The sequence below is a fragment of the Fusarium coffeatum genome, assembly GCF_003316985.1.
Source record: "Fusarium coffeatum strain FIESC_28 chromosome Unknown BRIP53273_contig_95, whole genome shotgun sequence".
NCBI lineage: Eukaryota > Fungi > Ascomycota > Sordariomycetes > Hypocreales > Nectriaceae > Fusarium > Fusarium coffeatum.
In genome coordinates, this window is record NW_022157890.1 from 1 (window position 1) to 14,389 (window position 14,389).

Consider the following 14,389-nt stretch of genomic DNA (forward strand, 5'->3'; position numbering starts at 1 on the left):
ACTACGAGCTTTTTAACCACAATATATGCAACACGGTAGAAGAGCGACGGGTAATTTCTGAAGCTATTGTTAGCCGCATCCATGAGTACAAACTAACGTTTGTATTCCAGAATATACATGCAGCCATTATCTTGATGTTAGTCTTGCAAGCCAAAGTTGCTCGTCGTCTCCAAAATAAAGAATTTGCGCAATCACCAATTAGTCTCTCATCTTCGCTCACAACCTTGCTACGGTTACCCTCGACGCTGGTGTTACAAATATGGCGATGAGGAATTTCCATACTTCCTCCTGGAATAGTCTCCGGTCAATCATTATGACTATTCCTCTATATCACCCCTTCTGGAGAATCGACCTCTCCCTTGGGAATGAAATATGGTTGGGCGAATAGGATCGCTCAATTGTACCGATACCTCCTACGCCAGAATTTGAGACATCCCTGGTATCAATTGAAGCATGGGTAAACGGAGTACCCAGGGACCCTCTTGTTTGTAGCTATTGCGGGAAGCATTTCTACAGCGCCGGGCAACTGATTGAGCATTGCCGCAGATGTACCAGAGGCATAGCACATGAAGATCGACCAAGGCCTGATGATGATCCCAAGGCCCAATCTTATTGGGATAACGCACTAAAGTGCAATCCATGTGGCTTTACCACTCTGAATAAGTATGTTCTACAACGGTATACTGTATCCCAAGCAGAGAGATCATGTGTTTACGATCTATGCCAAAAAGGGCTCAAATCTCAATACGAGCTTGATATGCATATGGCAGTACATTCAACCGAGTTCCCTTACAAATGCGATATTTGCGGACAGCGCTTCAAGCGGAGTAGTGCGGTCAAAGCACACCAGCGAGTTCATACAGAGGATAGGCCTCATAAGTGCGACAAGTGTGATCCTCGTTTCAAGACCCAGGCGGAGCTCACCCAGCACCTGGTTCGCCATTTGGACAATAAGCCCTGGAAATGCAGCAAATGCGATATGGCATTCAAGGTGATGGCAGATCTTCGACAGCACGAGTTGGTACAGATGAGTACCCATTCAAATGCAACACATGCAACAAAGGCTTCAACAGAAAGCCTGATTCAACTCGCCATATGACCACTCATTCTACCAATCGAATGCAATTAATGGTTAAGTGACACGACCTTGCATTAACGGCGATTCTGTATCTTAAACTGATATCTCCTTGAGTTGACCTGTGGAAGAAGAGAAGCTATTACAAGCAGTTAGCCTTCTGCTTTTATTTAGATAGGACTCTGTGGGCTTGAATACACTCGCTCTCGTCAACTGAACGGCTCGGATTCACTATCAAGGATCCAGCAGCGCGAATACGAACACTGACGAGTTCAATTACGGACCATATTTCACACCTTATGCACAATAAGCCATCTGTAAATGGTGGAAAACCGACAATGTAATCGCCAGCAGAGGATTCATTTAACGCATCGTCGCCAAGGATCTCCAAACCGTTGCGCTGGTAAGCGACCTGCAGGAACAGGCTCGCCTCGAGATAAACGGGCATCATCATCAATCCGATTGGCTGCGAACTACATCTATAGATCAGATCAGATCCTGAGCGATATTCTAGACGTTTTAAACCGGGTCATCACGGTGTAGAGCTCTCGTTATCAGTTCTCGCATTCGGGTACGAGCCTCGTATTCGTACTCTGCATTACGGACGTCAAGTATACGGATGCTCGGAAAGCTGCAGCAACTCTTCGGATAACCTCTTGTTCGTCTTCGTAAAGATATCCATACTTGTGATGTAAGTGTTGTAAGTTGTTAGAGAATACGGATATGCAGTCAGATATCGGTGTTCCAAGAGGCTTGGAATATCGAAAGCGCTTCCATGTCGACTTCAAGGTTTCTATATAAGTAAACGAATCTCTCCCAAAGTCAGACCATAAGTCAGCTCATCGACCCTCTTCATCTCATCTCTAAGTCTTCTTTTAGTCTTCTCTTCTAAACCGCCAACATGTCAACCAACGAGCTGATCTCTTACGACGAGGCCCAAAACTCAGCCTTTGACAATGTCCTCCATCGAAAATCAAAAGAGTCAAGGGGAGGAATGCGCGCCATGATAAACAAAGACAACAAAGCCCACGCTGCCGCAGTCGACGAGTACTTTCAGTATTTCGATAACAAGAAAGCTGAGGATGAAGTAGCAGCTGTCAGACAGGAGAGAACTGATAACTATGCGAGTTTGACAAGACAGTAAGTCATAACAGCTCTGATTCACATGATTCTTACTGATTGAACAGATACTACAACCTCGCAACAGACCTTTACGAGTACGGATGGTCTCAGAGTTTTCATTTCTGTCGATTCGCCTACGGTGAACCCTTCCATCAAGCTATCGCCCGACACGAACATTACCTCGCCCACAACATCGGTATCAAACCTGGGATGAAAGTCCTCGACGTTGGATGTGGTGTTGGTGGACCTGCTCGAGAAATCGTCAAGTTCACGGGAGCCCATGTTACTGGTTTGAATATCAACGAGTATCAAGTCTCACGCGCCAGTATCTATGCTGAGAAGGAAGGGTTGTCTGACAAACTCAAATTTGTTCAGGGCGATTTCATGGTTAGTAAATCATTTTCATGGCGAGATGAATGAGCTAACAGTTATAGAAAATGCCCTTTCCTGACAACTCATTCGACGCCGTCTATGCCATCGAAGCAACCGTCCACGCTCCCTCCTTAGAAGGCGTCTACAGCGAAATCCGACGCGTCCTCAAACCCGGCGGTATCTTTGGCGTATACGAGTGGCTCATGACAGACGCCTACGACAACGATGACCTAGAACAGCGACGTATCCGTCTCGACATTGAACTGGGTGACGGTATTGCACAGATGTTCAAGATCGACCACGGTCTATCAGCCATCAAAGCAGCAGGTTTCGAGCTACTCCACCACGAGGATCTCGCAGCCACAGATGACGGACCAGCACCGTGGTACTGGCCGTTGGACAGTGACATGCGATATGCGCAGAGTTTGGGTGATCTATTGACAGTGTTTAGAATGAACAAATGGGGGAGGTTGGTGATGCATAATTTGATTGGATTGATGGAGATGTGCAGGATTGCGCCGCAGGGGACGAGGAAGACGGCTGATGGATTGGCCAAGGGGGCGGATGCTTTGGTTGAGGGTGGGAAGAGGAAGTTGTTTACACCCATGTACTTGATGGTTGGGAAGAACCCTGAGACCACAATCTAGGATGGTGTCTTCGTGTTGGTATAATGGATAGAATAGGGGAGCAATAATACAGACTAATAATACATCTAGACCTAGGATTCCCACTTACAACATCGTCTAGCTACTTAGCAATCAGCACAGATCCTTCCATAGGGCTGACCCATAACTGAATCGAGCTGAAAATGAGCGGGCAGCAGTAATAAGGCGCAGCACGTAAGCGGGAATTAAAGAAATAAATCTGAAACCAATAGACTGATATCTCTGTTTATAGCTGAACAACCATGATAGAATCCTTGACCGCTCATAACCTGGCTTGCTGGAAATTACAGTAACAATCCTGATATCAGTGAAACGACCCTAAAAAGCTTATCTCTTATCTAAAGTTGAGCTCTTATCGATAAGAGTAGACCCTCTGACGTTGTGATCTAATCCGTACGGAGCTACCTTAGGTACCAACGGAGCTATAATCTCACCCAGCCTCTGCGACCGCGCGTCAAACGACCAAATTAATTTACGAGTGACTTTCGAAAAGCGATCAGATGTAAAGGCGCAGTGTTCTTCCTCTCTCGGATACACACAATTCCGTGCTGATTGATCCCGTCTGCGAATAGTATGAGATACGTCGCGGATCTTGAGGCGCAGGTCTTGGCTACTGGGTCATCGTGGGGACAGGGCTGAAGCGAGGTCCCCGGAATTCCATCTGCCGAATGAGACGAAAGAAGTGAGAAAAAGAGTCGGTCTAATCGAGAGAATTACGACATGATGTTCTGGGTATTTTGATATGTCGGCCCTTGTTTGGTCGCTTCGGCGTTGATCATCATCGCCCAGCAAATGGAACAGCCCGTCTCACGTCATCTCATCTGTCGTGGCGGTTTAATAAACAATTACAGTACATTAGCTCAAGACAAGCCAAGTGATTCCATCACACAGTCCCAGTTTGGTCCCCAGTGGCTGGTCTAGATCCCTGTTCGCTTTAAACTGACTTAATACCCGCGTGTCCCCCTCAACTTTTGCGAAACCCTTTCCGCCCCCTCTTCCAGCTTTGGAACACAAGGTGTCGTCAATTAATCAGCGCGATAAAGCGACTTACGAAGAGAAGATAAACGTCTGAAGTAAATTGGTTAGCGACACGTTTTTACGATTGAACGACAGTCTTGGATGTTGGGCCGACACTGAATATTTGGGAGCCTTACCGATCGTGGCTGCAAGTATCGTACCTTGCAGCTGAAACACGCAACCCGATACTGCACCATAACACACCGTCATCATGTTGAAAAAGAAGGAGACCCTAACCATCATCACGCCCATCCCGGGCTTCATCCCTCGCCAACTCGCCATCGACCTCTTACACTCTCACAGCGAGATCATCACCCTAAACCCTCTCGTCCTCAGCCACAAACCCATCCCCGCACCTCGCAATGCCGCCGCCGACGAGTACTACAGCACCTGGTACGAGATTACCGAGCGCATCCAGTATCTCCCTGGTCTGGGAAAGATAGGTTCGGGAAAGCTTACCTTTAATGGCTGCTTCCACGATATGCCGTGGGGCATGCAGAGTCATATTTATATTCCTCTCGGTATCGACATGAGGAACAAGTACCGAATCATGGGAAACCAGCCCGGTCTTGAACCGCCGGAGCAGCCGGAGCTTGGTCTTGAGCAGCTTGGTGCGCCAAAGGAGGGCCTTTATTTGCGCACTGATGTTGATCTCAAGGCAAACATTACCCTCATGGGTTTCGTCAAGGCGGAGTCGAGAAAGGCTAGTGTTGATATGGTTAACCGTATGGTTAAGAAAGCTGAGCTTCTTGATGCTGGATTGTTGAAGGCTATGTTTCAGGATGGAAAGCTCAAGACGTATAATCCCAATGATCGATCCGAGGGAAGTCAAGCTCGACAGCAGGCTCTTCAACACCAGGCTACCGGTCTTCCAGACACTCAATACGCTGTTCCCCAGCCTGGTCCACCATCCATGAGCCCAGGTCCTTCATACCAGCAACCCTACGGATATCAGCAGCCTCCGCGCTCACCAACATACCCATACGCAAACCCCGACAACGGCGGATCTCAATACCCGCAAAGCCCATACGTCTACCCAACTCAAACACCACCACCTGGGCATTACCAGCAACAACCACCACCCGTCCCTCCAAAGACCAGCATCCAGAGCTTCCCCATGGAATTGCCTGGTGACTACTACCACCCCCAGCAATCGCCTGGTCTTCAACCTAGTCCCGGCCACCCACCCGCCAACTACCGCAACTCAACAGGATCCTACGATCCACGATGGTCGCAGTCAACCCAATCTGCCGGGGACCGCAACAGCGCATTCTCTCAGTCCACGGGAGGATATCAATCGCCTGCGCTGGGACAGCAGCAGAATTTCGCCGCCGAGTTGCCTTCTCATAATGAGACGTCAGAGGAGCACAAACATAGATAATATGAGATGGGATTTCTTTTGGGTAAAAAGCGACGACGGTCATTTAATAAGTTGTTGGCTGTTCTGGAATGAAAATGAACAGGCGTTTTGTTGGGATGGATTCAGATACCTTTTGTTAGCAATGCCATGTAATGCCGATGCTCTTTCCAATACACAGTTCCTTCTATGTTTGTGCATGTGAGAGTCGGAAGGAATTTCCTCTAAGCTAGCACAAGATGACCGAATCATTTCGTCTCTCATCTCCCAGCGGCCAATTCTTCTGAGATCCTGGCGGGAAGGAAGCAATGTCGGCGGGTTGAGGCAGGTGCTCTGACGGAGGTCGTTCACCGTCGGTGCCTGCCTTCATTGTAAATCACTCCCCACAAAGGCCTTCTCGGGCAAAGCTAGAACCTCAGCCCTTCATCACCAACCAACATCATCACATCGCAGCATCTTTTCTGTCCACTCGTTCGCTGTACATATACATTTCGCCAACACCGCCACTGTTCGGTTCTTCACCATGGCCATGAAGAGGCTCCAGGCAAAGAAGAGGGCCCAGGCAAAGAGGAATTCCCAGTCAAATGGGGTCCCAGCCAAACAGGAGATGCCGGCCAAAGAAGAGGTCTCAGCCAAACAGGAGGTCCCAGCCATAGGGAATGATCCAGCTAGAGGGCAGGTTCAAGACACAAAGAACCGATGGACAAAATATCAAATTGGAACTGAGTTCATCGCCAAAATGGAACCTCTCAGCTACCCAGTTACCCGTGACCTCGAACATGAGGTCCTATGCGACTTCAATCTAGATGACGCGTTTCCAGTGGCAAGATACATGCCAATAATTGATTGCTTACAAGGCACGTCTCTCCTTCTCATGCAGAATTGTTTTGTAGTCGAACTAACTTAGCTAGGCGAGCGGCCTCGATACTCCCATCCGACGAAAATTCCTTTTCAATTGGATCGGTTGGACGTGGCTCCCAGGTCTGGAATTGGATGGCTGTTCAATGGGATGCTGAGGACTATGAAAGTCGTGAACCCTGACTTCCGATTCGATAACATCGATATCATTGCCCATGCCAGCACTTTGGGACATTGTTCCCTCTACTTTGACAACAACACTCCCGCGAACGCCAAGCAGTTGGGGTTTATGAGGTTTCAACTTTGGGGAAAGACGCTTTTTATATACAACTACGAAGAAATCAGAGGCGGGTGCATAAACGGCCTTCATAATGCCGTACGGTCTGCAATCACATCAGAAGATTGGAGGCGCTCATATCGCGCAGTGAGATACAACTTCGGTGGCCTCAAATGCATAGTCCTTTTTGACTACGAAGTACTATGCGCCGACCCGTCTGCTGCCACTACTACCGACGAAGGGAATAGTGCACTCAAGAACGCTCAGAAAGGCAAGGCTAAATCTGAGCCAGACAACATCACTGAGGATTCTGGTGTTGGATATCCAGCCACTATCATGATGCACATATATGGTGATGAAGTTGACAAGTGTGCCGTTCTCACAGACAAAGTGCCCTTTGGCTGGTTCTCGAGACTCGAATACTATGTCTGCGCGGCCTATCGCTCGAACTCTAACTCCACCTGGCTCCGTGGCATTGAATTCGACTCAGTAGATACCCACTGTGAGACGTTTGAGAGCGTACGGAGAGGTGAATGGGATTACATTCATAAATTCGCTGGTATTGTCCGTTGGTTGAGGGAATCGATGATAAAACGGTCATCCACCAACCTCTGTTCAGTTGAAACTCTCGAATCAGAAGAAGGTATCTCGCTGCGTCTTTTGGACGAGGATCCTCAAGAAAAGTTTTTGATCTCCGTATATGGGGAGTTCTGGGATGCCCAGATTGAAAGCCTCACGAAGGGGAAGATCACATGTTCATGTCAGAGAAAACATTGAGGAGGCATGGAAAAAACATCAAGCCCAGCTCGAGATAAATGAGGTGGCAGAAATCTACTCGAAAGCAGCTCTGAGGCGGACTCGAAGAAGAAGCTGCCCGGCGAAATATGGGTTGTAAGTTGGGTTTGAGACGAGATGGCAGAGTTTGTTATAACCAGCAGGCATACATATGATACACTAGCGTTTGAAACACTTTAATCATACAATTTTTACTTCAAATAGTAGAGGCGGGGGATCTACTTGATTGAGATATATTGTACTCAGCAATATCTCACCAATGTGCGCTATGAGAGCTTCCTCCCAACCATTTTCTCCTGATCCGATTCCAAGTAATGGAAGACTTGAATGTTGTGGCCATGGGACGAAGGTATTCAGTCCAAACCGCATACACACACAGAAGACAAAACAGATAATATCGAATCAAGATAGTAACATCCATTCATATATAAATTGTTTACTCCCAGGCACTGTATCGGGACTACTCCTATGAGCCTTTCAACGCACAGCTTTATGTCACTACATTCGATTTTTACAAAGCTGCTTTCAAAACCGATGGTAGGAAATGTAAGTAAAAGAAGAACGCTTCAAGCTATGAGCTCTTTGATAAATTCATGTCTCGTAGGAGCAACTCGGTCGATTCGAAGCACTTTGGACCTTTCGGGGGCTATAGTTATTCCAGATTTACAACTATGCCTGATGTGGTATGATAGAAGACTTGTTTTCATATCAACTCTCAGAGTCTAGAAGACAGACAAAGGCAAGGGGACGTTCTTCGACAATCTGACGTCAGCTGATACCGCACATGTCATCCACAGGGCGCAACTTCATTAGAAAATATTCACTCTTCCCATCACGATATCACTCTCATCTTACTCATATCCATCATGTCTTTCAAAACCATCAAGACCCGCACCCTAGAAGTAGGCTACTACGAGCATGGCTCCCCAACAGGCTGGCCAGTTCTTCTCTATCATGGCTTCCCTTATGATATCCACGCCTACGATGAAGTCATCCCTAAACTCCTATCAAACAACGCGAGAGTCTTAGTACCGTACCTCCGTGGCTTCGGACCAACTCGTTTTCTCTCTTCACAAACCATGCGAAGCGGTCAACAAGCTGCTCTAGGCTCAGATGTAATTGAACTGATGGACGCCTTGAATATCGAAAAAGCTATACTTGGCGGCTTTGACTGGGGCGGTATGTCATGTTGTGTTGCAGCTGCACTTTGGCCGGAGCGTGTGTCTGGTCTTGTGTCTTATGCTTCGTATGATATTGCCGATGTATCAGCTTCTCAAATCCCAAACGAACCAGCTTTGGAATGTTCGTTTTGGTACCAGCATTTATTTCAACAAGACCGTGGAGAAAAATGTCTAGCGGAGAATAGACGGTCTTTATGTCGGATGCTCTGGGAACAGTGGTCACCTACATTCTCATTCAGCGAGGATTTCTACAATCGTACAGCGGAGTCGTTTGATAATCCTGATTTTGTTGACGTGGTCATACACGCTTACAGATTCTGTTTTGGAAACGCAAAAGGTGATCCAGAGTTGCAGAAGCTGGAGGATGTTCTTGCTACGAAACCAAAGATCACTGTGTCGACTGTTGCATTGGATGGGTTGAGAGATCCTTTGAAACGAGGTGGTACTGCGAGTCATAGGGAGCAGTTTGGGGGTAGGTTTGAGAGGAGAGAGGTTGATGTTGGCCATGCGTTTCCTATGGAGGCTCCTAGGGAGTTTGCGGATGCAGTTTTGACAGTCCATGGGTGGCAGGCTGAGTGATGGTGGTATGAATTTCTATGAACTGAGAGTGAGAGCTCCTCAAACCTAAGAGGCTTATCTGTTTGAGTCACAGAGGGATAGTTCAATGACAAAATTTCCAATGAGCCATGGCAACATCAGTAAACAAGTTCGTTATCTTTTCCAAAATATTCATCGCTTTAACTGAGGAGCATTCCACAGATGCTCTGTACGCCTGTTCGATCCTTACAAGCATTGGTAGAGCGCTTATCGAAGGGAGATATCCTGACGTAGCTATCACTTGCGGTAGCGGTGAGCTCAGGATCACTATCTCTCACTGACTCATAATCGTCTCAAGTGACGGAACTCGAGTTCATAACATCGCATGTGTTGTTTCATGAGAATCCCATTGGATCTCACGAACTGCCCTCACGGAACTTTCACCTCAATATCACCGAACAAACAAGACAACAGGATCTTTGAGAATCCAATCAGTCCTAGAGAGCTGATCAGTGTACAGAAGCTAAAGAATCCTTCTCGTGTTGCAATCTTATCAAGAAATTGCCAACTCGCGAGGCAGCAATCAGCTCACCGTACCTCAACCAACCGTAGCATTTTCTTTCCGCGCCGCCGGCAAGTTAACCGAATTATTTCCGCCCTCCTGTTCGGCTACACCTCACTGTACTGTACCCAACAGTAAGTTCCACTGAAGAATTGATCAACACCACAATTCTACAACTAAACACCAATCCGTCCTCCTCTCATTCCCATCACCATAACTCGTTCGACGCCATCTTCATCACCGTCGACCGAACTTCAATAGCGTCGATTCCCGCCCGCCGCGCGGCGCAATCGCCAAGGACGGTACTCGTCAGCTACCACTCTAACTTGCTTCGAGTTAGTTGCATGCAGGTACCTTTAATCCCTGTCGTGGTTGGCCGAGACGTCAGCCAAGACAGATTGGCAGACGTCGAAATCACACGAGCTTCAGAAAATCGCGATGGCTAAACAGCCAAGTCAAGCCAAGAGAACAACCAAGACGATAGTGGGAAAATAATCAAGGATAATAGTAAGATTTGAAGCCAAGATAATGGTCGTAATCGATTAGTTGTCATGAATGCACGCTATGAATTAAACTCCTACCCGAATGAGCCAATTACTATAGTAAACCCTTTCCATCTCGGAAAACTTCGTCATACCAATGCGTCTCCTCATTGTTCGCTTGACAAACAGTATTCCAGTCCGTAGCTCGTAGCTGCCATGCCTTGGATTCCTTGTTCTTGCCAAACAGCAACGAAGCGCTTCCCTTGTCCTTTGCGCTGTAGGACCACACGTTCAAAGTATCGGCAATGCTCGCTAACGGCGCCGTGTTGTTTGCGCTCATGTGCGCCTCCAACAGGTTGCGCAGGTGGGGAAAGTACCACGTCTTATCCCACCATTCTGTTCTTCGGCTCTTGAGACCGTCGCGCCAGGCGTTGTGGTGGATTGCGACGGGTACAGATGTTGTCCAGAAGTCGACGTAGAGTGAGACGTCGCCCCACGAGCCGTCGTTGTCTAATTGAGCGAGGGGAGCTTCTGCGACGGCAATGTCGTTGGGAACACCGCCGATGCGTGGGGGCGAAACGCCTGCTTTGCTCGAGTGTTCGGAGATGGAAGAAGCGTCGTCGAGAGAAACAAAGTATCCGCCAGTTTCGGAGTAGCAAGTTGGGTAGAAAAGCTCTTGCGCGTAGTCCAGGCCGACATGGTACTCGAATTCGTCTCGTGCCGACATGGCTGCCTCCTTACCGGGGTTATCGGCGGCAAAGTCGTCTTCGTGAATATGCTGGCGCCAAAGTTCCTGCTCGCCGAAAACCTCGGCAAAGATTCCTTGATCACCAGCAAGATCCTCAGCGGACCTCACCTCAAGAAGGTCCTGGTCCATGCGATCTTTGACGCGTTGGAAGTATCGTCGCATGTCGCCTGCAGGGCCCATGAAGCTTCCACTGTTGACATATTTGGGTCGCACGTATTTGTATCGTCCGATGCTAAAGTCTGTCAAGAAGCCAAACACATTCTCGGGAAGTGTGCTGTCGGGAATGTCGTGGCAGTAGAGGTTCGAGATCTTGTCGCGTGGGGCGATGCAGCCTTTTTGCGCGGCGGCAATGATGGTCTGCTGCATGAGGTCCTTGTCGAAGAAACCGTACTCCTCTACAATGCGCTTGTTCGCTCGTTCATTGCTGGCGTAGTACCGGTTTAGGAGAACGCTGGGTGGTAGTTGTAGCCAAATATCGTGGGCGTCGAGCATCAGCACCAGATCGTCCTCCCCTAGCTTTTCGTCTTCAGAGACCTCATCGCCAGTAGCCCATTCTAGGTAGTTGAGTGTTCCAGTGATCTTGCCCAGTTGTGAAGGACCAATGCCATCGGCGTCGGTGTGAAAGTCTTTCTTCCAATTGACGATAACAGGGGCTGGGTACCCCAAAGCGACTGCGCTGCTGACGACTTTACATAGATCGGGACTCGAGTCGTCGACGGGAAGTACAATAACAAACTTTCGATCGCCAGAGGAAATATTCGCAGGTGTGACTCTCGTATCCTCTAATATCGGTCCGTATGGTCTCCAAACACTATCATTAAAGATCTTTTGACGGTCAGCAGTAAAACTTAAGCTTAAGAAAGGGTACATACTAAGCGGTAAAGTAAAAAAGTAGCAACGACAAACGCAAACAGTAACGTAAAACCCTTCTTAATCCATCGCCAATTGGACCCATTCACACGATACCGTTGGCGAGGACGCGCAGCGCCTGGCAGGGCAATGTGTGAAGCCATGAGTCATAAAGTTGTATATGGAAAACAAAACAGAAAGGCAATGCTGTTGGTATAGAATTGGAAGTGTAGTAGGTGCAAGGGAGAGACCGAAAAGTGGCGCCTGTCGAAGCAATATACAAGTTGTAACCACTATGTAGGGGAATAGGTAGGTAAAGAATAACTTTAAAAAACAGGGTTGGGGAAAGGCCAAGGAAAAGGAAAGAGTGACGATCTAAAGGAGTGAAAAGAGTCAAGCGACTGTAACGAAGATAAGTTTGACTTGACTTGACAAGGCAGACAGGAGGTGATGGGACGGTACATCGGCAGTTTCCCACTCTAAACCCTGCCCGTCGTAGATTGAATACGGGTCCTAATCTTATCAAGTAGCCTCTCACTGTGTGTTGGTGTGGAGGTACATGCTCTCGGCTCCACGGACAACGCGTGTTGATCTACCCTTGCGCCTCCAAGCTGGAAGCCACAGGGGATGGGCGCGGCATACTTTTAGGCCAAGGAGCTAATTCCAGAGTGATCATCGGACTCTGATTGGATGAGCATACGCCTAGGGCTGTGATAGCCCTGGAGCTAATGTCCATGTCAAGGCGGAGAGACAAGCTAAACAGCGCCATTGTGAAGGATTCAAGTCCCTCGGATAAGTCCAGCCGCGGACGTGATTATACTTTTGAGTGACTTTTTTGTAAATTCCAAGTTTGGAGGCTGCTGCATGTGCATTTTGCAAATGGCTAAATTGGGTACATTACAGCGCCCAGCCAGCCTCAAGAGTTGGCACATGCCATAGACTCCACTGAGTTTGCAGGTTGACGAACCCACGATGAAACATTGAGCTCCTTCTAAAGCACGGATCTTGTTACAAGTCTGAGCGTAAAGTTGACCGATATTCAGGAGATTTCCATATTATCGATTCAAAGGGGAAATTTATTTGACACTATTCCTTAGTGCTTAGCAAGTAGCCTATCCATATTTTTAGCTTCCATCGGCTGTAGCCTTGTAACACCACCTGTAATTTTGAGTGCATGAGGCGTAATCCCCCTGAATACAAAAGAAACTCAGCCCATAAGCCATGTTTTCCCTGCAGCGCCAGCGTTAAACAAGAAAAAAAAACGCAAAATCGCTGACTGGCTAGAAATGAAACGGGCATGCATGGGAGTCCGCCTTAATAAGGAGGATGGAGCGCTTACGTACCAACATGTCACTTGCATCCTTTGATGCAACGCAGCAGCTACTACTGTACGGCTTGTAGTTACAGCCTGTAACTGACAGGGCGCAGCATGTAGATCACTCAATCAAATGACGACAGTTTCCGCCAGAGTGACAATGAATGGAAAATCGGACATTTCCTCTCTTGTCTTGGCTTAACCGTCTTACTGTGGGGCCGATGTTCGGAGCTTGGACAAACCGGAGCCGGGCGATTGATCTGCAGTCCATGTGTCTGCCATCTGTTCAACTTCTTGGCATTCGACTGTCAGGTTGTTGCCCGGTTCCCGGCTCAAATTACAAATGCTTATTCTTGATCCTTGCTCCTGGATGCGAATATACAAATACGTAAATCTGCGACCACATGATCGTGGTGCAGTAGGTAGACGTATACATGTATCTTTTGGGTAATGGCCGAGATTAGACAACGCAGACAGACACAACATCCGAGAACAAGATTGCAAGCTGGACAAACCACGCCAAAATTGTTACAAATGAAAGGCCAAGATCTTATATTATACTACAGCCTGGTCAACCGAGTATCGTAGCTTAATCGCAGCACAGTCCCCGAATCTTAATGGTCGAAGAAGTATCGAGATAGGTAACGTCGGCATTATTCCCCAGTCTTGATCAGATAGTTCTGGTTAGAGACCACCAACAGCTCATTCGACGTGCCGATATCCGCGAACTGGATTAGGAAATCGACGAACTGACTCGAGGCCAGTTACATGACATGATAGTAGATGCCCGTCCACAAGGCTTCCATCCATGTAGGTCCCTGCAAGAGACCGTTCCAGAACTTCTAGTAGCTCTACAGCTCCTGTTGTAGACTCATCGTCTCTCCAACGATCGGTCAAGCTCGAGCTCACCCATTACGTGGCTTCCTGGCCGCGACATCATACTGGTATGGTTGATACACATCATCTCATAGGCAGACATATCTGTACCTAAGCCGCAGGGTGTCAGAAGAATTAACCGCTACAAGCATAAGAGACGAAATAATTTAGTTACCTTATATGAGCTTAGATAAACAATTAGGCTACTTTATTTCTGTAGCCTAAACGTAGAGGATAATTCTTCTGTTGCCCACCTGCAAGCTTGCAGATAACCACGAAGCCATCATCGGTCACTTCCATA

At 47.8% G+C, this 14,389-nt stretch overlaps 5 protein-coding genes across 5 annotated transcripts; 4 read left to right on the forward strand and 1 right to left on the reverse strand.

Moving 5' to 3' along the window:
• Window positions 1-1,976: 1,976 nt before the first annotated feature.
• FIESC28_04508 (uncharacterized protein) lies at window positions 1,977-3,216 on the forward strand (the record flags this gene model as incomplete). Its single annotated transcript, XM_031158655.1, has 3 exons — window positions 1,977-2,215; window positions 2,263-2,584; window positions 2,632-3,216. 3 exons carry the CDS (start codon window positions 1,977-1,979, stop codon window positions 3,214-3,216), a joined length of 1,146 nt encoding a protein of 381 aa, XP_031017233.1.
• A 1,246-nt stretch (window positions 3,217-4,462) lies between these two features.
• Window positions 4,463-5,632, forward strand: FIESC28_04509 (uncharacterized protein; the record flags this gene model as incomplete). Its single annotated transcript, XM_031158656.1, has 1 exon — window positions 4,463-5,632. One exon carries the CDS (start codon window positions 4,463-4,465, stop codon window positions 5,630-5,632), a length of 1,170 nt encoding a protein of 389 aa, XP_031017234.1.
• Window positions 5,633-6,131: 499 nt separating this feature from the next.
• Window positions 6,132-7,520, forward strand: FIESC28_04510 (uncharacterized protein; the record flags this gene model as incomplete). Its single annotated transcript, XM_031158657.1, has 3 exons — window positions 6,132-6,392; window positions 6,520-6,589; window positions 6,637-7,520. The coding sequence occupies 3 exons, from the start codon at window positions 6,132-6,134 to the stop codon at window positions 7,518-7,520; spliced, it is 1,215 nt and encodes a 404-aa protein (XP_031017235.1).
• Window positions 7,521-8,404: 884 nt separating this feature from the next.
• On the forward strand, window positions 8,405-9,298 carry FIESC28_04511 (uncharacterized protein; the record flags this gene model as incomplete). Its single annotated transcript, XM_031158658.1, has 1 exon — window positions 8,405-9,298. One exon carries the CDS (start codon window positions 8,405-8,407, stop codon window positions 9,296-9,298), a length of 894 nt encoding a protein of 297 aa, XP_031017236.1.
• A 1,117-nt stretch (window positions 9,299-10,415) lies between these two features.
• FIESC28_04512 (uncharacterized protein) lies at window positions 10,416-12,061 on the reverse strand (the record flags this gene model as incomplete). Its single annotated transcript, XM_031158659.1, has 2 exons — window positions 10,416-11,873; window positions 11,921-12,061. The coding sequence occupies 2 exons, from the start codon at window positions 12,059-12,061 to the stop codon at window positions 10,416-10,418; spliced, it is 1,599 nt and encodes a 532-aa protein (XP_031017237.1).
• Window positions 12,062-14,389: the final 2,328 nt, after the last annotated feature.